This window comes from Dermacentor andersoni, chromosome 9, assembly GCF_023375885.2.
Source record: "Dermacentor andersoni chromosome 9, qqDerAnde1_hic_scaffold, whole genome shotgun sequence".
Lineage (NCBI taxonomy): Eukaryota > Metazoa > Arthropoda > Arachnida > Ixodida > Ixodidae > Dermacentor > Dermacentor andersoni.
The window spans coordinates 109,926,013-109,951,190 of NC_092822.1; the positions used below are offsets into that span (position 1 = coordinate 109,926,013).

The 25,178-nt window shown below is 51.7% G+C and overlaps 1 protein-coding gene across 1 annotated transcript in view; it reads left to right on the forward strand.

The window, feature by feature from the left end:
* LOC126527934 (salivary peroxidase/catechol oxidase-like) overlaps window positions 1-25,178 on the forward strand; it is a 219,392-nt gene that overhangs the window by 103,973 nt on the left and 90,241 nt on the right. The window contains exon 3 of the mRNA XM_055069370.2: window positions 610-839. Within this exon, the coding sequence (XP_054925345.2) occupies window positions 610-839 (230 nt within the window). The remainder of the gene's footprint in view (window positions 1-609; window positions 840-25,178) is intronic.

Sequence of the window (25,178 nt, forward strand, 5' to 3'; positions counted from 1 at the left end):
TACATTGAGCCAGAGCCGGCGTGAAGCTTTCGGACCCCAAACCTATGTGCATTGAATTCCTTTCCTTCCCATCGCACACTGTTTTACGCAGTTCGGGAAATCTGTTCAGAAATCTGCGGAGCCGAGCCTCATCGTAAATACGGAGGTTGTGGGTCTCACACCTCGTCTGACACGCCTCCGCCATGTAAACATGCTTGTCTGTATGCGGCGGCACATCTTCGTGTCGCCCATTTACACTAGCAGAAGATATTCGCAAATATTATCCACGCATAGCCTGCATATATGTTAAACGAAGTGAAGAGGGTAGCATTCAGGCAACGTATTTCGTTACGAATACTGTCAGCTTGCACCCGCCGCCGTGGCTTGGTAGCTATTGGTTGCGCTGCTAAGCTCTAGGTAGTGGGTTCGAGTCTCCACCACGGCTCCGCCATTTCCACGGGGGCACAATGCAAAAACGCTAGTACACCGTGCATTGAGAGCATGTTAAAGAACTTCTGAAGGTCAAAAATAATCTTTAGTTCCCCGCTACATAGCGTGCCGTACATATATAGTTGTTTCAATAAGTAATACTCCAGATATTCTTTTTTTTTCACCTCTCCCCGCTCGCAGGAACAACGCTTCCAAGACAGAGGTGCAACACGCCGTGTCCAAGCTGGACCTGAGCGAGCTGGAGGCGGTGTCGACGCGCAAGGAGCTGTGCGGCAGGCTGTACCCGACCAAGTGCGATCCGTCCGACCCTTACCGCTCCCTGGACGGCTCGTGCAACAATATTGAGCATCCCAGCTGGGGCAAGGCCCTCAGCTGCCACGCGCGGATCACGCCACCGGTCTACCCGGACGGTGAGCGGACGCCCGGCGACATGGTTTATTGCCGACCCAACCTACATGAATTCGCGCTCGGCTCGGGAATCGGTCTTCGCGTGGGTCAAGGTCTCCAAAAGGCCTTACGGGGGCTGGTTATTTCGGATTCAAAGATTACGCTTGTGCGTCTCTCGTACCTCGCCCTTCCTATCGCGTGAACGACGTAGCATGCAAGGATAAACGAATGTAATGCGGAATGGAGAAAAAGTGGAGGGAGAGAGGCTGCGCTTTTGGGTTTGGTAATTTCGAAGTCTCGGGTTAAAGTGAAACTGCGGCTGCATTTATCGGGGGCTAGCGTAACGGAGCGATTCTAGTACCTCGTCTGCTCTGGTGACATTGGCAGGTTTCTTCGTCGCCTTCTTAATCAGCATCACTATCATCATCGTTTCCTCCTTTTATCGCCCCCTTTTTTCAACACATTACTAGTAGTCGAAGACCAACACAGTAGTAGTAATAGTTGAAGCACTAGTAGCAAGTAGTAATACTAGTAGTAGTAGTAGTAGTAGTAGTAGTAGTAATAAATAATGAATTGCTGCGCAACTAGTCGCTCGAGGCATTTTTCATGTATTTGAGGGCTTCTCTCATGCTAAGAAAAACACTTTCATGCAGCATGTATCGAGCAATAGAAAGCTGTATCGGGAATTTTTCAAGTTACTGTAAAATTTTCTTATTGACACTTTTTATCTAACTATAAGGTTTGGGAAGTTGATTAAATAGTTAATACTAATTATGTCAATAGGCTGAATGTAAAATGTAATCTGATTATCTCCAAGCGACGGCAAACAACATTACCTTGGTTCTGTCCAGCTACGTGGCATTTGCATATGTTTAAGGTTTGGCTCAAGTTACGTAGGTGACCTGGTATAATGCTGGCTACATGTCGCAAGTACTTATCGCTGGCAACCTCTTCCAATTTTTTTTTTTCTGTTTGTAGTCTTTTGCAACATACATTCCCGCCATGGTTGCTGGCGAAGAACGGCCTTTGATGACCCCACTCGTGTCACAAAAAGAACCGACAGAATACAGAAATACTCGGCACCGACCACCACCAAGGTCCTCCCAAAATGGAAGTGATGTGTGAGCTCATGTTAGTTAATTGGTTGGTTAAAAGTGTTTGCTTGTTGTGGGTTTAGCCTGCCAGTCTGGGCCGGCAATCGCTTCGCCTATTCATGCCCTTCGCTGCTCGGAAACGCGTTGCTACCTCGTTCTGTTTGATGCGCTGCGGAATCCACGTTAGCACACCTTGTGTGGCGCTGGGAGGAACAGCTTTTTTAGAATTCATAAACGAGCGTTAGACTAAGCCATACTTGCGCTTGTGAAATCAGATGTGCGCAGATTATTTTCATTTTCGTCTGTCATTTCAAGTGTTTTTCATTTACTATCGATCACCCTATCGTGTATATGCTTGAAGCGTGCTAGCGAATAATAAACAGTTGAAAGTTGGCGCACATGTATGTGAGACCTTTCTTTTTGTCTTTTGTGTGGCCCAGTAAACGAAACGATATCATAGCACTCAGCCCCAGTCGAAGCCTTATTGTTACTACGTGCCCATCAGTTCGGTATAGCGTACAATCATATGCAACTAGAACACGCCAGAGCTCCTTTCACAGTATCCTCTGTCCTTCGTGAAGCAATATATACTGCACACATGAATTTGCAACGCCTCTTTTTTGCCTGCATTCTTTTCTTCATTTTGGCATTGACTCAGGACCAAATAAAAGTTTATATATTTATTTCATGTTGTTGACAACTACAGGGTGCAACAGGGCAGGTATGTACGTAATCGAACAAAATATCAAATTAAAGCGCAATATAACACACACGAACAATATAGTACTAAATAAGGGAACTGATATAGCAGGTAAAGTTCTCCACATCACCGATTTTCATGCATCGTTGCATAACCGAGTAGAAGCTCGCCCAATTTTATACACGTATATACACGTATACACAATCACCGTGCTGAAATGCACGGTGATTCAGCGCATTTGTAATGAGCTAAAATGGGCCACTTGACGTAGACAGGAGTCGTGGCCGGTAGTCGAAGCCCGCATCTCGCACTGCAATATTGTAGTCATCTGCTGACTGTTTCCGCGGAACGTACAACCCACACTTGCATGGCAGCCGCAAGGTTTCCGATATCGTTCTCGATGCTGCCCGAGGTCCTGGCCAATAGCCAAGCACTCCTGGGAAAGCAGTTTCAGGACCTCCACGCCGCGTCTGCCGCAGTGAAAGACAGCTTGCGGAGATGCGTATCAAAGAGCGAGGAGGGAGCAAGGCTCCCGCCTCTCGTGTGGCTTTGAAGAGGGCCTTTCAAAAAAAAAAGGAGGAGCGGAAAGAGGCGATAACGGCTCTGTGGAGGGCTCCGAGAACCGCCGCCGCGGCAAATGCCTAAGTGTCAACAAAGAGAGACCCGTAAAAAAAAAAGAGTAATACGTAAAATTTACAACTCGCACTGCAAAGCGGTCACTGCGGGTGCACGTACAGGAACGTGTACGTGCCTCCCAAGGTCACCCCGTGCTCTCTAGCCTCTGCGCACAATGACCTTGCGTCGCCGTGCACAGCCCTTCGTTTTACTCACGCAGGGGACAGCAGCTCCTGCACACACCACGACTGACACAGAAACTGCTGGTTGCAGGGCTGCGGTTGGTCCAAACCAAACGCGTTCGTGCAAATGCTAAAGCCCCATAAACTTCGTAAAGTAGTGCCATGCTTTGAAGAGAGAGAGAGACTCTTTGTTAGAAAAACAGAGAATTTTGCCGGCGCGTATATAACAGCTGGCATGCTACTCTGTATAGGGATGGGGAATGGGGCTAAAAGATTGCAGAGGAGAGTGGGAGAAAAAGAGAATAAAAATAAATATGAAATGTCCAAGTGAACCTGATACTAATAATTTCAGGTGACATGGCAGGTAAAGTTAGGCCTTTGTATATGAAGTGTGCAACCTTTAAAGCTTTCCTATTAGACCGATCTCTGACAGGTATTTGACCAATAAATCCAAAACCCGCCGCTGTTTTGAAGGGCCGGGCATTGGACCTAAGATGCTCGGTAATGTTAACGGTTCGTGGCAAATCATGTCCATTTGTTGCTCAAAAAATTTTCTCTCGTCGCGGTACGCGAGGAATTCTAGTAATATGTGCTCCATTGTCTCTAAGTTGCGACAGTTATCGCAGTATGGGTTAGTGGCAAGCCCTATGTGGTACAGATAATTGTTCGTATATGCCACGTTCAGTCGAATACGATGGTACAATGTCTCTAAGTGTCGAGGAAGTTGTCGTGGAATTTTCGGTCTCATTTCTGGGTCAATGTAACGCAGGAAGTTATCTTGTTGAAGCGGCAGATTCCAGATGCGGTCTTTTTCTTGGTAGGCATATTTATTGCCATGTTTGACGCGTCGGTTTTGTAAAATATGTTCTTTCGAAATTGCAGTATTGGAGTCCTTTTCTGGCAGCTTCATCCGCTCTTTCATTTCCCGAAATGCCGGCATGGCCAGGTATCCACTGGAACTTGATGCAATGCCCAGCAATCTTGGCCCTGTAGTGATGATAAGCAATGTCAAATGCTGCAGGTTGATTATTGCAACGCCTGTGCCTGTTCCACATACTTTGTAGGGCTGCTTTTGAATCCGTGAAAGTCACCCATGTCTTTGGTGGCTGCTGTCGAAGTACATACACAAGGGCCTCCTTAATGCCATATAGCTCTGCTGAAGTAGATGATGTCGCTCGCTCAAGACGAAACGAGAATCGTTGGCCTGTAGAGGGAACAAAAAGTCCGCACTATGAGCGATGTGAAGTTGTAGAGCGATCTGTGAAAACGTGCGTTGCCGTTGCGTATTCTTTGTGCATATATTACAAAGCCATCTGATAAGTCGCTGCTTGAGAAATTTTCTTCTTCGCCCTGATTCTAGGGATGTATGTCACGATTTCCAGTGGGGACAGTGTCCATGGTGAAATGTTTCGTAGCATAATTTGTGACGCCTGAGCAGGAATCGAAATAGGTATGCTTCCGACGGTTTGACCAAAACTAGATGTAGCACGGGTACTTGAAGTATCCTTTAAAAAGTGAGTCTTGGTATGAATGACGTGGCGCAGGTGAATCCGAAGTGTCTCCTGCGAAGATAGCACTTCAAGAGGCAGGCATCCGGCTTCCGCTACAGTTCCTGAGCGGGACGACCCCTTCGGAAGGCCAAGACATACGCGAAGGCAGTTGTTCCATGCTGCCTCAAGTTTTCTCTTGCTTGTGGGAGGCATTTTGTGCAGGATCGGGAGATAATATCGTAGTGTTCCGTCGACGTAGGCTTTATGGAGGTGCACCATTGATCGACACTTGCTACCCCACTGTGATGCGGCTAAAAATCGGAATGCGTGCGACGCCGAGGAAATCTCACTCAGTTTTTTCCCTTGAGGCGACCATGTGAGGTTCCTATCGATCGTCACTCCAAGAAACCTATGCGTCTTGACGTATGGAAGGGTACCACCTCGCAAGTTCTGGCCGAGGCCGACTCCGCGTCGCTATTGGCCTAATAGCATCATATACATATATACATATATATATATATATATATATATATATATATATATATATATATATATATATATATATATGTGCCACCGTAGCCACCGGAGTCCTCCATAAAGAGAGCAATAAAATCCAAAATCCCAATAAAGAAAGAAGTCAGGCAGGGAGATACGATCTTTCCAATGCTATTCACAGGGTGTTTAAAGGAGGTATTCAGAGACCTGGATTGGGAAGGATTGGGGATTACAGTTAATGGAGAATACCTTAGTAACTTGCGATTCGCTGATGCTATTGCCTTGCTTAGTAACTCAGGGAACCAATTGCAATGCATGCTCACTGACCTGGAGAGGCAAAGCAGAAGGGTGGTTTTAAAGATTAATCTGCAGAAAACTAAAGTAATGTGTAACAGCCTCGGAAAAGAACAGCAGGTTACAATAGGTAGCGAGGCACTGGAAGTGGTAAGGAAATACATCTACTTAGGACAGGTAGTGACTGCTGATCCGGATCATGAGAGTGAAATAATCAGAAGAATAAGAATGGGCTGGGGTGCGTTTGGCCGGCATTCGCAGATCATGAACAGCAGGTTGCCATTATCCCTCAAGAGAAAAGTGTATAACAGCTGTGTCTTACCAGTACTCACGTGCGGGGCAGAAACCTGGAGGCTTACGAAAAGGGTTCTACTTAAGTTGGCGACGATGCAACGAGCTATGGAAAGAAGAATGATAGGTCTAACATTAAGGGATAAGAAAAGAGCAGATTGGGTGAGGGAACAACCGCGAGTGAATGACATCTTAGTTGAAATCAAGAAAAAGAAATGGGCATGTGCAGGACATGTAATGAGGAGGGAAGATAACCAATGGTCATTAAGGTTTACGGACTGGGCTCCAAGGGAAGGGAAGCGTAGCAGGGGGCGGCAGAAAGTTTGATGGGCGGATGAGATTAAGAAGTTTGCAGGGACAACATGGCCACAATTAGTACATGACCGGGGTAGTTGGAGAAGTATGGGAGAGCCCTTTGCCCTGCATTGGGGTTAACCAGGCTGATGATATATATATATATATATATATATATATATATATATATATATATATATATATATATATATATATATACTTATATAGCGGGGGGGCTGCCATACGGCAGTTTCTATTCATCTGACAGAGACAGGCATCTAGGCATCTGACAATCTCTTGGCGAAGCTTTCGTGGTGCAGTGGACGAATATGTGACGATAACGGTAATAGATACAAAAGAACAATATACCTACGGGAGTGGAAGAGAAAGGCAGGCGGTCAATCCGACTTTGCTCTTCTATATATAAAACGTTACGTGCCCTCATTAAGATGGCTTAACAATATAGCTTGATTGCTGTGGACTGCTGTCCTTGTGCGCGAGTCGCACAGTGCGACTTGTAGGTACAGTTCTTTGCGTATGTACAGTACAGTACGTATGTAGAGTCCTTTGCGACCCTATCCTCCCGAGTTCCCTATCCGGTTACGTTTAGCTAGTGCTTCGTGCGTCTTTATAGACCACCCGTAGGAAGCAGTAAGCATTATAGTTACGAGGTCACCGAGTTTGCTATTCGGTTCTGTCGTCTACAAATCGCTTACGCTGTTTTCATCTGTGGCGAGCACAGCCGGCCCGGGCAGGCATCATCATTTAACAAAATTTGGACCGAATTCGCGAAGCTTTTGATTCGTAAATACTGCCTGTTCCCACAAGCAGATTTAGCGTAAGAGCATTCTTTTTTCTGGATAAACCGAGTCGCGCCGGCGGCGGAGGTCGCAAGCGAGCATGGCGGCTGTCTCTCTCCTTTCGCACGTGCGACTCGGCTCGCTTCGAGAACGCCCCGTCGCATCGTGAGAAAACCCATCACCGCATACAAAGGCCCCGACGAGAGTGGCACGGTGCAACCTCTTCCGAGTCAACAGAGTGTTTTAGTTGAGCGTCTTTACGGTACGCTCCGCTCCGAGCGGCCCCGCTAAGCCACAGCGGAGCGGCGGGCGATTTTCACGTTTTAGTTGCACGTTTAGCCTAGCGGAGCGGACCTTTCGTAGTTGCAGCGCCCTCTGGCTAAATTCAGGGTAATGAAAGAAAATAAAAACACTTTATGATCACTCTTATACCGTAAAACGTATATATGTATATATATAACTTGTTTCTCCATGAAGTATCAGACGTGCGCTTGTAATGCGTTACCGGTCCATTTTATCCAATGGAAAATAAAGCGCCGTCTTGGGGAACGCCACGTGTTAGCCAGCGCGCTAGCTTTCGGCATCCAATCCAATCCGTTCGGACGCCAACGCTAGCCAAAGTGCTGCGCGGCACGCTCCGCTCAGGCAGCTTCTAAGCGGACCGTGTTCCTCGCTCCGCTATCCCGCTTACGGCTAAGCGGACGGCGCATGCGCATTCGCGCTTCCGCTCCGCTTAACTGCTTAGCGGAGCGTAAATACGCTCAACTAAAACACTCTAACAACGAAACAGAAAACACGGCTGGCGGCGCAACCACCGGATGCGGCGGGGAGGGGCGTCGCACACGGCCAGGTGAGCGGGCAAGCGGTCACGCAGGACACGCGCCTCACCCGGGTCACGCGCCACCGCGTCCTCCCTTCCGCACCCGGCTCTCTCGCTTCACCTTGGTGGCTGAGGCGGCACGGCCTGGGAAAGGGTAGCGAGTGAGAGAGGGGGGGGGGAGGGCGTGCGGTCACGCGGCTCCCGTGGCGGACGGCCGCGGTGGACGAAAGACAAGAAACAAACCGCGTGCAGCTGCAGGGCGCTGCACTCTCGACCGAGAAGTGCCCGCCAACTCTTTCACGTTCTTAGGCCCAAACTGCCTTGTTTCTCTTCTTCCTGCCTTTCATTTTCTTCATTTCTGTACCGAAACGAAATCTCTTTCTCTCCCCCTTTTCACTCTTCGTGTGTCTGCGCCCGCAGATAAGAACAGCGGACGAACCAGGTACGCTCGCGAGACTCTGTGGCATCCTCATGTACACTACTGCAGGGCCCGCATTTACGGAAAGCTCTGACGCTAGCTCCTAAAAGAAAACTGTATTCGATCAAATGAAATACATTTTGCCGAAAGTACCCACCAATCGCAGAAATCGCTTACGAACCAACCGCTTTCTGAATTGGGCTCAAGTACGCAAGGTCAGGTCGATGCAAGTACTTTACTGACTTCGACGAGAGTTAGTACTATGATCGCTCCTACTGAAAGTCGGCAAATTGCTTGTGTTGACCGGAAGTTGCTTATCTACGATAGCGTACGATATGACGACACAGAGTCACGCGAGCCAAAGCTGGTTGTTCGCTTGTGTGGCAACGCGAGGGGTTCAAGGCATACCGGGATACCGGCCTAAGGCGATGACATCGTTCGAGGACTGGGACAGGCCACGGGGTTGCGTCAGACACTTCCTTCGGAGCTTTGCATACGAAGTTCCTACAGTAAGCTACCGTTAGCTCGATCTTCTACCTCCCCCGCTACCTCGTATTGGTTTCCAGCCATTATTTAAGTACGAAAGCGTGTACCTTTCTTTGGCTTTATCGCCTGTTTTCGTGGTCGGCGGTTGGCGGTCGGTGGCTGGCAGTAGGAAGGTGCTGGTCGGAGTTTGGGTGGTGACGAAAAAAGGCACGCACGCTTTCTCCGAGACGAGGGTTCGTTACCGAAGGCCACAGTCATATATATTTCTTTGAGACCACGTGTTGTCCACCACACAAATGCTCGTGTGTCGCGCCGAAGGTATTCTTTTTCTGTGAGGAGCCTTGTCTACGGATACGTGGGGGCCAATTGAAGTGGACGAGAAGTTTTGTTGTGACTTGCTGCATCCACTAAGGCTTGTGTGGGATGTGCATTGCGACGTATCCATTTTACACGTACTGTAATGGGTAATTTCTTAACTGTGTCCTGAATCTCCTGTGCCAAAATGTCGGAATTCAGAAAACGCCGCAGACAACGGATGGCAGCTGAGGAATCGGTGATGTCAATGTGTCTGCTAGATGGCGGAAGCAGCAGACAGAGGATGGATATTGCGTCTCGGATTGCCAAGAGCTCCGCCTGTGTCGACGGCCAGGCAGCGGAGCAAGCATACGAGCAGGTTGCTATTTCTGGCAATATGTCCGGACAAACGATAGCCGTGGTGACGTGATCATCACTCACACTAGCGTCGACATACGCTACATGTCTGCAGGAAGAGCTCGAATTTGTAGTTGATGAGCTATTTCATGTTGTAATCGACTTATTAAGGTGGCCAACGGATCGTGTGTGTATTCGAGTCAGAGGCTGATTGTCCGTAACTTGCTGATAAAGCCACGGTGGTCGTGGCGGGCAGGAATCGCAGGGCATCACTGAACCGTCTGCCATACACTTCTGAAGAGCTGCGGCTTCAGGGATATTATGGCAGTTTGCGGAACAAACTTGGCGACGCTGGTGGACCAGTTCGTCTAGCGTATTTAATTGCGCTTCGGCCTGGAGTGCGTGAATGGGCGTAATTTGTGGGAGGCTCGTAATAACCCACATCGCTGCTCGATTGATAGATTCCAAGCGGTCCCACTCTGCTCGTGTCATGTGGTGAAACTACGCTTGGTATATCAATCTTGGCTGTAGCACAGTACGTATGAGGAGGCGGGCGATGATGGTTGTGGCACCACCTGACTTTTGAGAAATCGTGCGGATGAGTTGCAGCATTTGGGATGTCTTTTGATGTGCTGTGAGGCTGGCGGAGCCGGAGTCGTACAGGTCCAGGCAGAGGACGCGGAGTCAGTGGACGACTGGAATTCTGCTTCCGTGCAAGAGAAGGACGATAGCGGTGGTGTTAAGCGCACGGCAGCCGTGCGCGTTCGCGACCGAAAACAGAGCCGTCTTTTGAGGCGACAACGTGAGTCCTACAAAAGAACACCATTGATCTGTAATTGTAAGAGCGAGCTGTAACCTTGTGGCTTGAATTCGGAGAGACGGGTGGGTGGTCCAGACTGTGATGTCATCCGCACAAATGAGTGCGTGCAGGTCAGCAATGTCGCCCAATCGCCATGCCAGAGGTAGGAGGCTAATGTTGAAAAGTATGGGGGCAAGCACTGACCCTTGCGGTACACCGCGATGTGGCTGAAAGGATCCTACATTCTCCTTGTTGATGCGGATGGCGAATTCACGAGATGTAAGGTGTGAATAAACTTGCATATGTGGGCGGGTAAGTAAATCCAGCGTAGCACTTCAACGAGGGCAGCGTGGCTGACGTGGTCGTATGCCTTGTACACATCCATGCCGAGAACGGACCTCACTCGGGTCGATCGGCCACCAATCAAAACCATAGAGGACAAGTGACCTAGGCCGTCTTCTGCACCAAGGTGGAGGTGGAAGCCAAGTTGCCACGGATGATACCAGTGATGTACGTCTAGCCACCACTGGAGATGGTTAGCCACCATGCGTTCCAACAATTTCCATAATGTACACATAAGAGAAATTGGTCGAAGATTTGATATGTTGTCATGAGTTTTGCCGGGCTTTGGGATGGCGATTATAGCTGCTTGCAGCCAGTGCTCCGGTACTTCTCCTCACAGCCATGTAGCGTTTAACGAGCTGAGAACAGCTTTCAAGGTGGGTCCCTCTAGGTTTTTAAACCCCTCATAGGTCACGCCGTTAGTACCCGGGGCAGTCTTCAATTTGGCTTGGTCTATTGCAGCGAGAAATTCAGCCACCGTGATCGGAGACTGCATCCCAGCGATAGCGTGAGCTGATGGGAGTGCCCCTGCACTCGGCGGAAGCGTAAATGGGGCGGAGACCACAGCTGGTTGCGTACTATAACCGGGAAATAATGCCTGCGACATGTCAAATGCAAATACGTCTGCGCTTTTGCCAGACGCGAAGCACGCGCCGGAACCCGGGTCAGGAGAGCGTCCACGAACTTCCATTGCTCGGAACGTTTTTCAATTTGAGGCGGCGCTGGTGGTTCGACCTAGCGAAGATCACCACGCCAACCAGCGTTAACGTGAGAGGCGGCGCGGCGTTCGTGGCGTCTAGCTGCAGCTGTCAGCTGACGGTGGCGGAGTTGAGCCTCCACGGAATCTGGGTGTCGGCTGGCATGAACCTCTGCCTGGCGACGCTGTGCCCAAAGCTGTAGGAGTCGAATATCTGGTGCCGGACGAGATTCCTCGACCCATGACGTTAAAGTGGCTGTTCTGACCGCCGATTGTAACATTGGGACGGGGTCGCATAGAGGGGCGAGAGCCTCCCTTGATAACAAAGCACGACACGTGTCCCATTCGATCACCCTACATTGGCGACGGAGGCGGTCGGTTTTCTGAGGGGCTAGGCCGAGCCGAATGGAATGGTGATCACTCCCCCAGCAGTCCGGTTCCCGATGCCAGGTAACTGTCTGATGGCCCAACTACGAGGCCAAGTCCGGCGAATACGGTGGCATTCGTGGGTGGGTGCACCGTCGTCTAGGCACGGATACGTCATTAATCAGACTAAAGTTGTTCTGGGGGAGCGTATCAAGGACGAGACGTCCACGTTCACTGGACACAGAGTGTCCCCACTCAAAGTGAGGAGCATTGAAATCACCGGCGATGAGAATAGGACAGCCAGGAAGATGCCGACGAAGCCAGTTGATCCACCCTAGACGAAGACGGGGTGCCTGTCCCGTCTGGGGACGCACATAACACGACACAAGCACAACAGCACACTGAGAGAGTTGCACCTCTACAGCCGCGATCTCTTGCCACGCAGTGCACCACGTCACCATAGGTATAGCCGTCTGAACGAGAGAGGCACGAACATATATAGCTGATTTGCCTGTTTTATCACCTGACATGCACGCACAGCGATCTGTGATGGAAGGTGTTGCGTAGCTATAGTAAACCCTCGAGATTCGAGGAAGAGAGTTGTGCTCCTGCAGGAGGAACGCCCGAGCTCGAAGTGAGCCGAAGCGAATGCGTACTCGGGGCTCACCAACCTTGTTAGCGAGACCCCGACAGCTCCATTGAATTATATATGAAGGTGGGTTAGAGGCCATTGTGGCAGCCATCATAATAAGTGCTCCGCAAGAGTGGCAGTTAGGGCCTGTAACTGTTGCACGACATCACGCAGAAGCGATGCCGGGTCGGAGGCGAGTTTAGGCGCAGGTTCACGCACAGACGCAATACTTGACGCCGGCACTGGTGGAGGACATTTATGAGGCGTTTGCGCTGCGAATGACCTATTTGTTGCCGACGAAGTGTTCACAGTGACAAGGCGGTTTCGGCGAGAGTTGAGTTTGGATAATTCCGTTTGCAATATTTCGATGTTGCGATCGATGTCACTCAATTCGCTTCTAAGTTCCTCCTGGGCCGTTGTTGTAGACGCACGATGTCTTTGACGAGTCCGGCTAGTAACATCGCTGTAAGTTGCCTGAAGAGTAGATACCCCCTTAGATGATGAAGGGTCATCTTCCTCGATGGCTTCATTTTCTTCTGTTAGCGGAGCGAAGCGGTTGGAAGACACCAACAGGTCCTGGGTATCCGGAGTAGGGCGAAAAGTGCGAACGCCGCGTTTAGTTTTCTGAGTCGTATACGTTTCGTTGGGCAAGCGCGATCCGTTATTGAATGGTCATTGGATTTGCATAGACCACATCGGAATGCTTGGGATGTGTTTGGCTCACTTGTCGGCATCTGAGCCGGGATATGGCACGATGCACGCATGTGGCCTTGCTGTAGGCACTGGTAACAGTATACTACGCTTGGGCGTTATGAACGAGGTCGAAGGACGCACCCATTGTAGATAAACCGTTTGGGTGGGGTAGCGGGTCCTGAGACTGTTACCAGGCATGTGCGACCACGTCCTAGGTAGCGGGCTAGCAGCACATGATGAGTGTCACAAGTCAAAGTATCACGTAGAGTTTCCAGCGATTCGTCGGGATCGACCCCTGTTACCACGTAGCGAGGGATGTCCGTGCCAGAGAGCAGGTATGCCTGAACGGGCAGGACGCGTCCATTGGGAAGGGTGATTGATGTGCACAGGGCACACACTTTCTCTAAGGATGGCACCCACACGGACACCGTGTTGGAGGCTCGGTGATATGTGTAGCCTGAGAAGCCCGTCGCGATGACGCAAGAAGTGAGCGTCTTCTGAAGGGTCGTCGTAGGGATGTCTTCTATGTTGTAGCCTTCCTTTGGACGGATGGCAACTTTGTACGATCCAGGGGGCTGTTAGATGGGCGTTCCGGGCAAGCGTCTGGATTCAGCAGACACGGACGCTTTTGGACAGGAGCAACTGACATGGCAAGCACGAGAGACGCGCCCGTGATGCAGCGTTGCACGGAGACGCCGGTGTTCGCGGGTCCTCTACCTCTTCTTCCATCGTCTCTTCAATGGCAGAGGTTACCGACTCAGCAGCAGGAATAGTCGCCATGATCTCCACAGCTAACTGCTGCCGCAGCTGCTCTTTCTTGCGTGGCGTTATTGCGGCTTGGCGGGATCGCTGTTCACGCGATGAGGCGCCTAAGCCTAAAGCATTCCGACTCACTTTAGGCGACGCTGTCTTGCCCCGGGGGCCGTCGATGGCTTGGTTTGGTGTCACAGGTGGACTGGCTATGACGAGCGGACAAAGGTGGCGAAATTTCACAGTTCCAAAGGGAAAAAAACACCTTAAAAACCGGAGCTGCAGGAACACCCGTCCGACGAAATCAAGCGCTTGCAGCGCCCCCTCACGCTGTCTGCCTGCTCACCATGGCCCTCTTCTATTTCGCATGCTGAATGCCTATTGCGAAGCATCGCACCGTTTGCTGACTCTTCAATAAAGAGAAAATGCTTCCGGGGGTGACATCCAAACCAGGGTGCTCCAGCGCAGCAAGTCGCCTGCTGAGCTGGTTAGGCCTAGTAGAGCTGGAACTAGTGAAGTCCAAAGCAGTTGACTAGTTGGTCGGGTGGGTGCAGCATGTTGCGTTGTTGAACAGAAACAAAGAATGGCGCGAAGAAAGGAAGCAGTCGGTACAGACGCCCTGTTTCGTGCAGTACAGCCCCTTTACTGTCCACTTCATTTCTTGCTTTTTTTTCCGCTCAACAATGGAACACTACAACAATACAAGCCCACCTATGCTGCTCTCCTCTCCTGGTGGCAGCTAAGGCGACTGACTCATGTGTCACGTAGCAAAGCAGCAATTTGCTGATCAATGCGAGCAGTAGCTCCGCGCGTGCCTGTTTTCTCCGTGGCTCCGAGGCGAGAAGCCATGGAGGGCTGCCGAGAAGGAGACGAAGAAAAGAAAGCGTGGTCAGCCGAGCAAGCGCAACGACGCTTGCATCAAGCCAACGTCTTCGTTGTGAACCTGTTGCGGCCGTCGTCATGACATCGTGACCGCCCCCGTTTTCCGTTCCCACACCCTGGTGCCGCACGCAAAATTTCTGTTTATAAACCGTTGGGTGTCCGGTGGTAGGGGACCGAACCACGGAGCTCCCGTACCCAAGGGCATGGCGCATCAGCCACTGGGCATGGCTGTGGTTCTGTCGCAAAATTCTTGCTTGTGTGGCCTTGAATCACTCCAGACGAAGACAAATTTTTCTTAAGATGCAAGGCTTTCTTTTTGAAAAAAAAAAACTGTATGGGCTTTCTTTGTAGCTTCGGGCGGCATTCGAGTGTGTGGTAGGTTTCCCCTTTAATCAGAAATCAGTGATTCTCAGGTGTTCATTGCAGCTCGGACAATTTTATTCATTCTGAGAGGTGGTCGCTTGTACACGCGCTATTGTTTCAGCTACTGTTTTACAAGTGTGTGCTACTTCTAATAAACGTTCACGTAGCATTCTTACATACGAATACCGTGGGGTGAAAGCTCAAGGTCGAGAAACATCGAGAACAAGCACGATTAAAAGAGCGCCACCTGCCAAATGAAAATATCACGGTGACGATCGCAACCTTAAGGAACAACAAATACGGGAAAAGTGAGACGCAAGTAGTACGAGCGCGCGTGTTTAGCATAGGCGAGAAAGTAAATGGCTAATGTGCGAAAACCCTATAAAAAATAAGGAAATGGACATAGGAGGAGGGCCGGGTGGGGTTATCCAAGGATGCCTACAAGGGCATGCTTAAACACATGACGCATATTTTTCGTTTATGACAAGCTTCAATTACTTGAAGCTCTTTACGAAGTCGTAACCTAGCTGCACATTATACTACGAGCGACCGGATTCGTCACATTGTTCGGCCACACGTCGTCAAGCGCTGCTCGCGCCGCGGAATTTTGGTTTCTGTCCTCCGCCGCCACCTTAACCCCGCTACCCCTGTGCCCCGCGAGCGCAGCGGTCGCCCAGAAACCCGCCCGGTCTGGCCAGACGGGGCTGCTGGTTGCCGGCCCGGCCCCGCCGAGAGTCGCAGCGAGCATTCCGGGGGCGCCGCCGGTCGGTCGCGTTCCATCGGCCAGCGAGCGACCCAGAAACCGAGACCTTGCATCACCGACGAGAGAGAGCGCGGGAAGGGGGAGGACGGCTGGCATCGGCGCTAAAGGGGTAGTGCGCACCGGAGTCGGAACGCTTGGTGATGGAACAGCCAAGCTTGCATCCCATTAGATGGTTGCTTGGTTGGTTTACCTCTATGTGCGGCACGCAGTTCAGGACTTCGATGTGCCCGCAGGGTTTGACGGAGCTTTTTCAGGGAACGGCTTTCTTTCCCACGACAGTTCCTCGTTAAAGAAGACCGATTGTCATGTCTGGACACGCCTGTGCTCATCTCTATAACCGGCGGCGGCGTATGCTTTTAAAAACACACGTCCTCCCGCAGCCGAGGTGGACTCTCAACCACGAGGCCATGGCTGCAGGGCCATTGTGGGCAATTAGCCGTGAATTATTCAAATTAAAAATGAAGACAGCGCACTAACAACATATTGTTGCGTGTGGATGACACAGATGAAAGAAGCTGTTTACAGGCTATTTACACTGGAGCCAGAGAGCAAGGACGACACTCGCTCGCGCGAAGGGCACAGACCCACTTCGTCGTTCTCGCGGCGACTCGTCTCTTGAGCATCTCGCGGATAATATTGTAATACTACCCCCCTCCCCCCGGCGGCAAAAGCGCCGTCACGGTGCTGTTAAATATCCAAGGCGCGTGGAGAGGTCTGGGCTTGAGTCGGGCGAAGTGGACAATGTCACTGGTTGTCACAGCGGAGGACGTAGTGGGCGTGGCTAGAACGATTTCATAGGTGACATCGGTCACTTGGCGGAGCACGCGATACGGGGCTGTGTAACAGGAAAGCAGTTTTCCACAAAGGCCTGCTTTACGCGATGGTGACCAAAGCAGCACGAGGGCGCCGGGCGCTAAATGGACATCACGGTGACGGAGGTCGTAGCGTTGCTTCTGTTTGTCTTGAGGCACATGTAGACAGGCGCCCGCAAGTTGGCGAGCATGGTCAGCCTGGTCGATTGCATCACGGGCGTGACTGCTAGTTGAAGATGTGGTCGACGGAAGCACAGTGTCCAGTTGTAGCGTGGGTTCTCGGCCATACAAGAGGTAAAACGGGGAAAACCAGCACTTTCGAGACGAGAAGAGTTGTACGCAAAGGTAACATAAGGTAGAGCCAGGTCCCAGTCATGGTGGTCGTCTGAAACTTATTTGGATAGCATGTCTGTGAGGGTGCCGTTCAAACGCTCAGTGAGGCCGTTCGTTTGAGGGTGGTAGGAGGTAGTAAATTTATGCTGTATTGAACAGGCACGCACGATGTCGTCAATGACTTTGGCCAAAAACGTATGGCCACGGTCTGTTAGCAATTGACGCGCAGCACCATGCATCAAAATGATATCATGTAGGAGGAAGTCCACAACATCAGTTGTGCAGCTGGTCGGAAGAGCGCGGGTAGCGGCGTAGCGAGTCGCGTAGTCCGCCGCGACTGCAACCCACTTGTTCCCTGATGTAGATTCCGGAAATGGGCCGAGAAGGTCTAAGCCGACACGATGGAAGGGCTCGGCGGGGATGTCGAGCGGCTGCAGGTAACCAGCGGGGAGCTGGGAAGGCTTCTTGCGTCGTTGGCAAAGTTCACAAGCGGCGACGAAACGTCGTACGGAATGGGTAAGGCCCGGCCAGAAAAAACAGTGACGTACATGGTCATACGTTCAAGATATGCCGAGGTGGCCTGCCATTGGTGCGCCCTGAAGCTCTTCTAGAATGGTGGAGCGGAGGTGTTTAGGTATTACAAGTAGGAACTGTTACGTTTCGCCTACAACGCGCGGTAATGCCGGCGCGGATGCAACGGACGCCGGGGCTTCGTTCAAAGCGGCGGACATTTTGGCCCGTTCGACGCCGCCGCAACGCCTCCCCGCCAAGCGTGTCCAGGCGTGTTTCAGTGCCACGTGTCTTCGTGTGTGCGTGTGTGTGTGTGTGCCCACGCTTGTCAAAGCGCGGCAGCCGGGGAGCGGAGCTCCCCAAGTGAGGAGCCAGGAGGTCTGTCCGTCGGCGGGTTGGCGATGCGTCACTACACTCGTCTCAACATGTCTCTCAGCTCGGCCGTGCTCCGCCGTCGCGTGGGCTCCGTGCTCCGCCGTCGCGTGGGCTCCGTGCTCCGCCGTCGCGTGGGCTCATCCCGTGACCTTCCTTCTTGCCCACGACGCCGAGAGTATAAGAGCAGCTGCCCCCGGACGCCGAGAGAGACGCTCCGATTTGTTCTGTTGAAGTTACGTGCTCTCCCGTCTCTCCACTACGGTCGACCTGACCGGCCGCTCTTTTGCTATGTTAGAATAAACAAGTTGTTCTGTTACCAGTCTACTCTTGCTTTGCCGGGACCTTCGGATGCTTCCAGTGCCCCAGGCCGCCAGGCCAACGCTACCCTTGGGGCTTGCGACCCATTTGCAATAACGGGCGTCAGCACCGAGACCCCAACAACTGGTTGCCAGCGGTGAGATCGCGACAACGGAGGCCAGCAGCGAAGAGATGCGGTTGACTGTATGCTGAGCAGCACAACGACCATCCGGGAGCAGTGCAACGAGCCCTGTGTGATGACTGGTTGCCTGCAGCGGAACGACTGCGCTGAATTCTTGGCTGCGAGGTTTGGTGAGTGCGGGACTTTCTTCTTCTGAGTTTTGCCAGGCTTTTGTTAGTGTCAGAAACAGAGCTGGTAATTGTGGTTGTCGTTGCTGCCGGGTTAGTTTGCGGCAAGACAATAGTAGGCAGTAGAGAAAGCAGCATTCAGAGCAGCCATGGATTTGAAGTCGTTGCGCAAACCGATATTGCTGGAGCTTGCAAGAGAGTTGGGTCTGGATGTCTCAGACAAACTCAGAAAACCAGAACTGCTAAGGGCTATTCTTGAGTTAGAAGCTGAGGATGACGAGCTGTCGGATTGCCTTGAGACCATTGAGGAGCGGGCAAAAAGACATGAGCGCGAACTTATAGAACAGAAAGAAAAAGAAGAGCGTGAACACGCTTTGGAAATGAAGCGTCTCGAGTTAGAGATGGAACGCGCTCGTAATGGAAGTCAGGCACACGGTGCAGGAGAACGAGTATTGTTCAAAATGACTGACCTGATGCGGCCGTTTAAGCTTGGAGAGGACATTGGTTTGTTCCTGGTTAACTTTGAGCGAACGTGCGAGAAGCAGGGGTTCTCTCGGGAAACGTGGCCACAGCGCTTGCTCACTTTGTTACCCGGCGAGGCGGCCGACGTAGTCGCTCGCTTGGAGAGAGAGGAGGCAGAGGGTTTCGACAAAGTGAAATCGAGTCTGCTAAAAAGTACAGGCTGTCAGCGGAGGCGTTCCGTCGGAAGTTTCGGGAAAATGAGAAAGGCAAAAGTGAGTCATATACAGAGTTTGCCTACAGGCTTATGTCAAACATGCAGGAGTGGCTCAAAGAAGAGAAAGCGTTTGGTGACCACGAGAAAGTTCTGCGGTGTTTCGGGCTAGAACAGTTTTATAGTCGGTTACCTGAGAACGTGCGGTACTGGGTCTTGGATAGGCCAGACGTTAGTACGGTGGCTAGAGCCGCTGAGCTAGCCGAGGAGTTTGTGACGCGTCGGGCTCGCGGAGCTAAGGACGGTCAAAAGGGTGAATTTGGCTCCAAGTTTGAGAGGCCGAAGTTCACACCCATGAGAGCAAAGGGGGATACACGTAGTGCGGATGCGAGTGAAAGCAGTCCGACCGAACGTAAGGAGACGGCGGCAACCGAAGCCGAACGCAGAAAGCGGTTCGAGACGAGGCAAGCGCGCGTTTGTTATACGTGCCAGAAGCCGGGTCACTTTTCGGCGCAGTGTCCAGAAACAAAAACAAAAGTCGTGTTTTTGTCTTTATGCAGCACTGACGAGAACATGAAGCTTCTCGAGCCTTACATGCGAGACCTCCTCGTGAACGGGAAAGAGTGCCGAGTGCTTCGTGATTCCGCAGCTACAATGGATGTAGTTCACCCCTCTTACGTAGAACCCGATATGTTCACGGGCGAGTGCGCATGGATCAAGCAAGCAGTGGAAGCTCATAGCGTGTGTCTGCCGGTAGCAAAAGTGCTTATTGAAGGACCTTTCGGAGCACTTGAGACGGAGGCCGCAGTGTCATCTATGCTGCCCCCCCAGTACCCGTACCTATTTTCGAACAGGTCCGATCACCTCCTGCGCGAGAAGGGGCTTTTGTTTGGTGAGGCTAGCGTTCAGGCCTTAACCAGATCGAAGGTTCGGGAGCTCGCTGCAAAGGCGGTAGTTGCGGGACCGACGTTGTCGAACGATGAGAAAGGGTCAGAGGCGCAGCAAGCTGGTATTCAGAGCACGCCCGAACTGAATAAAATTGAGCCTGTAGCGTTAAAGGCACCAGATACTGGAGAGGAAATTCCCGATGCGGGAAAGTTAGAAGAGCTTCCGGTCGAGCTTCCGGGACTAGGCTCAGTGACGAACAGGAAAGACACAGATCAAGTCATTAGTGACTTAATAAGTAAAGTATCGCTGTCGCCTGAGCAGAAAACCGAACTACACCAGCTCTTACAAGAGTTTCAAGGTCTGTTCTCTGAGAGGCCTGGTAGGACTTCTGTCCTTACTCATGACATAGAACTTACCTCCCCAGAGCCAGTACGATCCAAGGCGTACCGGGTGTCACCCCGCCAGAGCGATATTATGGAGGCTGAGGTAAAGAAAATGCTACAGCTCGGTGTTATTGAAGCAGGTGAGAGTGATTATACCTCCCCTTTGATTTTAGTTGAGGTACCGGGCAAGGAACCTCGTCCTTGCGTCGACTACCGCAGGCTTAATTCCATCACTAAGGATCAAATTTATCCGATCCCTAACATCGAGGAGCGCCTTGAGAGAGTGAGTAGCGCTCAGTTTATTTCCACCCTAGATCTTGTCAGGGGTTATTGGCAGGTTCCACTTACAGAAGAGGCTAGTAGGTATGCGGCATTCATTTCACCAATGGAGACATTCCGTCCTAAAGTTTTGAGTTTTGGTTTGAAGAACGCGCCATACTGCTTTTCAAGCCTCATGGATAAAGTGTTGCGGGGACAGCAAGAATTCGCTTTACCGTATCTAGACGACGTAGCGATATTCTCCGCATCCTGGCCTGAGCATATGGCGCACTTGCGGGCAGTGCTAACCCGCCTGCGCAATGCGGGCTTGACAGTCAAGGCTCCCAAGTGCCAGTTAGCACAGGCCGAGGTTGTCTACCTCGGACACGTGATTGGTCGGGGTCGTCGCCGCCCCTCTGAAATAAAGGTGGCCGCTGTGCGAGACTTCCCGCAACCGCGCACGAAGACCGATATTCGGTCGTTCTTAGGTGTCGCCGGCTACTATCAGAGGTACATCCCCAGGTACTCTGATATCGCGGCTCCCCTAACGGATGCTCTAAGAAAGACAGAGCCGCAAACAGTCGTCTGGGATGAGACAAAGGAAAGAGCTTCTAGCGCCCTAAAGAGCGCCCTAACAAGCCAGCCTGTGCTACGATCGCCCGACTACACAAAAGGGTTCGTTGTTCAGTGCGATGCTAGTGAGCGAGGCATGGGCGTTGTACTGTGCCAACGGGAAAATGGAGAAGTAGAACACCCCGTCCTGTATGCTAGTCGTAAGCTGACGAGTCGTGAGCAGGCGTATAGCGCCACCGAGAAAGAGTGTGCGTGTATCGTGTGGGCCGTTCAGAAATTGTCATGTTACCTAGCCGGCTCGAGGTTTATCATTGAAACGGATCACTGCCCTCTCCAATGGCTGCAGACCATCTCTCCCAAAAATGGCCGCCTCCTGCGCTGGAGCCTCGCTTTGCAACAATATTCTTTTGAGGTGCGTTACAAAAAGGGGAGTCTCAACGGTAACGCCGATGGCTTAAGTCGAAGCCCCTAACGTGGGAATCAGCCTCAAAATTGCTTGTTACTGATGTTTTTCTTCCTGAGGCAGGATTTTTAACCTATTGCTTTTGTGTAGTGTTTCAAAGTGATGATGTGCTTTCTAGTGCAATTTTCCGATTTGTGGACGCGTTCTGAGTGCTGCTAAACTACTGTAAGGAACTAGGCAGCAGTATAAAAGGGGAAAGAGCCTGGCAGGGCTTAGTGAGGGTTGTGCCGTGCTTGCTGACTGAGCGGTTGACTTTCGGCGTAGTTCTAACGCTTGCCGGAAACGAGAACAAAAATGTCAACTCTCCCGAAGTCACTTTGCAGTGTCCTGTGTGAACCTGAACGTGAGAACGAGGCCTTCTCTGTGCGCTGCGCTCAAGAAACGCCAAAGGACGCCCGACTTCGGTTATGAGCATCATCGAGCGACATCCCTCCGGACAGCGGATGCAGTCCCCTGACCATCGGGATCTCCTTCCCCCGGCGGGGCGGTCTGTTACGTTTCGCCTACAACGCGCGGTAATGCCGGCGCGGATGCAACGGACGCCGGGGCTTCGTTCAAAGCGGCGGACATTTTGGCCCGTTCGACGCCGCCGCAACGCCTCCCCGCCAAGCGTGTCCAGGCGTGTTTCAGTGCCACGTGTCTTCGTGTGTGCGTGTGTGTGTGTGTGCCCACGCTTGTCAAAGCGCGGCAGCCGGGGAGCGGAGCTCCCCAAGTGAGGAGCCAGGAGGTCTGTCCGTCGGCGGGTTGGCGATGCGTCACTACACTCGTCTCAACATGTCTCTCAGCTCGGCCGTGCTCCGCCGTCGCGTGGGCTCCGTGCTCCGCCGTCGCGTGGGCTCCGTGCTCCGCCGTCGCGTGGGCTCATCCCGTGACCTTCCTTCTTGCCCACGACGCCGAGAGTATAAGAGCAGCTGCCCCCGGACGCCGAGAGAGACGCTCCGATTTGTTCTGTTGAAGTTACGTGCTCTCCCGTCTCTCCACTACGGTCGACCTGACCGGCCGCTCTTTTGCTATGTTAGAATAAACAAGTTGTTCTGTTACCAGTCTACTCTTGCTTTGCCGGGACCTTCGGATGCTTCCAGTGCCCCAGGCCGCCAGGCCAACGCTACCCTTGGGGCTTGCGACCCATTTGCAATAACGGGCGTCAGCACCGAGACCCCAACAGAACTCAAAGCCGCCCGGATGAAGGTTACGACGATACAAAGTACCTTCGCGCAGGACAAAGAGGCGTAGAGTAGCATTGGCCGGAGAGTGTTCAAAACGGTCGATGAGTGCTCTGATGTAGGCGTCACGACGTTGCTCGTCGGCGAAATGAAGCAGCTGTGATACACAGAATACGCAAGCAGCACTGGTAATATTGGAGGAGTCACAGTCGTCAACAGGGTAACGTGACAAGCTGTCAGCGTCTTGGTGCAGGCGGCCAGACTTGTACACCACGGAATATGAAAATTCTTGTAGCCTCAAAGCCCATCGACCAAGCCGGCCTGTAGGATATTTTAACGATGAGAGCCAGCAGAGAGCATGATGGTCAGTGACTACGGAAAAAGAGCGACCCTAAAGGTAAGGACGGAACTTCGCCACCGCCCATACAACAGCAACGCATTCTCGTTCCTTAATGGAATAGTTGCGCTCCGAAGGTGCTAGGAGGCGGCTCGCATAAGCAATAAGGCGATCTTCACCACGCTGATGCTGGTCTAAGACGGCACCTACGCCATGACCGCTGGCATATGTACGCAATTCTGTAGGGGCATCAGGGTCGAAGTGGGCAAGAATGGGTAGTGAGGTTAGAAGAGTGCCGAGACGAGGGAAGGCGGTAGCTTCCGAAGTACCCCACAACAATTTTACGCCTTTCTTCAAAAGATAAATGAGGGTATAGCAATTGCCGCAAAATCTTGAACAAAACGACGAAAGCACGAGCACAGCCCCACAAAACATCGAACATCTGCGGCTGTCTTCAGAACCGGAAAGTCTCGGACAGCGCCAGCTTTGTCGGGATCAGGCTGTACTCCGGAAGCGTCAACGAGATGGCCCAGAAGAATAATTTGGCGGTGGTGTTGCGTACTCCAGGGTAGCGTATCGTACTACTGCCGAGTTGTAGCGACGCCTGCCTATCGAAGCTCGACCGACGTTACTTATTGAGTAGCGTGGCGTTGTCGGCGGGCTGCAGGCATCCGGTAGAACGTGGTGACCAAGCAAGGGCGAGACGATTTCTAGTGCGAAACTTGCACGGTTTATTCAAAGGTAGATGAAAGAAAATGAGAAGAGCATGAAGTGTTTAAAAGTACATTTCGGAGCCCCTTAAACAGGCTCTCTACAATCGTGGGCGAGATCTTGTTTCCGTCGACGTCACGTGAGCGGCCCAGAAAGAGGGCCCCTCCTCTGATATACCAAGCCTGCTGCAAGGAAGAGGTCGTCCCGCCTCCTGGAATTGTAGACGCCTGTCCGCCTCTTCCGCGCGTTGCGGGTTCCTGGAAGTTCTCCTCTAGGTCCAATTCGAGGAAAGGGTCTCTCTAAACTCGCACACCCACACACACATACACACACAAAAGAGGCCTGTACACTGTGGGGCTTCCGGCAGACACTCGAAATGGTCATGGCGAATTAGGAAGTCACGCTTCATTTCGACGAGGCCTGGTGGAAGAAGGTCGGGTTATAGAAAGTTCTTTGTGCAAGAGGTGCGGGCCACCAACAATAGCAGGCGAAGTCATGCCTCATTTCGACGAGGCAGGGTTAGATGGTCGATTGAAATTCCTTTCAATACGTGGTGCCAGACGCCAACCCTAACAGTTGCGAAAACGACATTTGGACGAGTTAAGTTGCAGCTTCGCCTTTCGAAATACATCAAGTATAGTTGTTAGACGCTCAAGGTGAGTGTCGAACGTTGACGAGAAGACGATGACGTCGTCGAGGTAGCAGAGGCACGTGGACCACTTGAAACCTTGGAGCAAGGAGTCCATCATACGCTCGAAGGTGGCAGGAGCGTTGCATAATCCAAACGGCATTACTTTAAATTGATGTAGGCCATCAGGTGTGATGAACGCGGTTTTTTCTCTGTCCATATCGTCAACAGCAATGTGCCAGTATCCAGAACGAAGATCAATAGACGAGAAATAGCTGGAACCGTGCACGCAGTCAAGGCCGTCGTCTATACGTGGGAGCGGGTAGACGTCTTTCTTAGTAATGTTGTTCAGATGGCGGTAGTCTACACAGAAGCGCCACGAGCCATCCTTCTTCTTAACCAACACTACAGGTGACGCCCAGGGAATCGAAGAAGGCTCAATGATGTTTTTGTCTAGCAGTTTGTTCACTTCACTTTGAATTACTCGGCGTTCCGACGCAGAAACTCTATACGGTTGTCGGTGAATAGGTGCAGCATCGCCAGTAAGAATCCGATGCTTGACCGTGAGCGTCTGGTCTAAAGAGCGGTCCTCGAAGTCGAAAATATCTCGGTAGGACGATAATACTTGGCAAAGGCCTTCAATATGCGCAGAGGACAGGTCCGTCGCAACAATTTTCTTTATGCTGGGATCGGCACTAGAGGCTGGCGCAGGGGGCCTGCTGAGCTCGCAAGA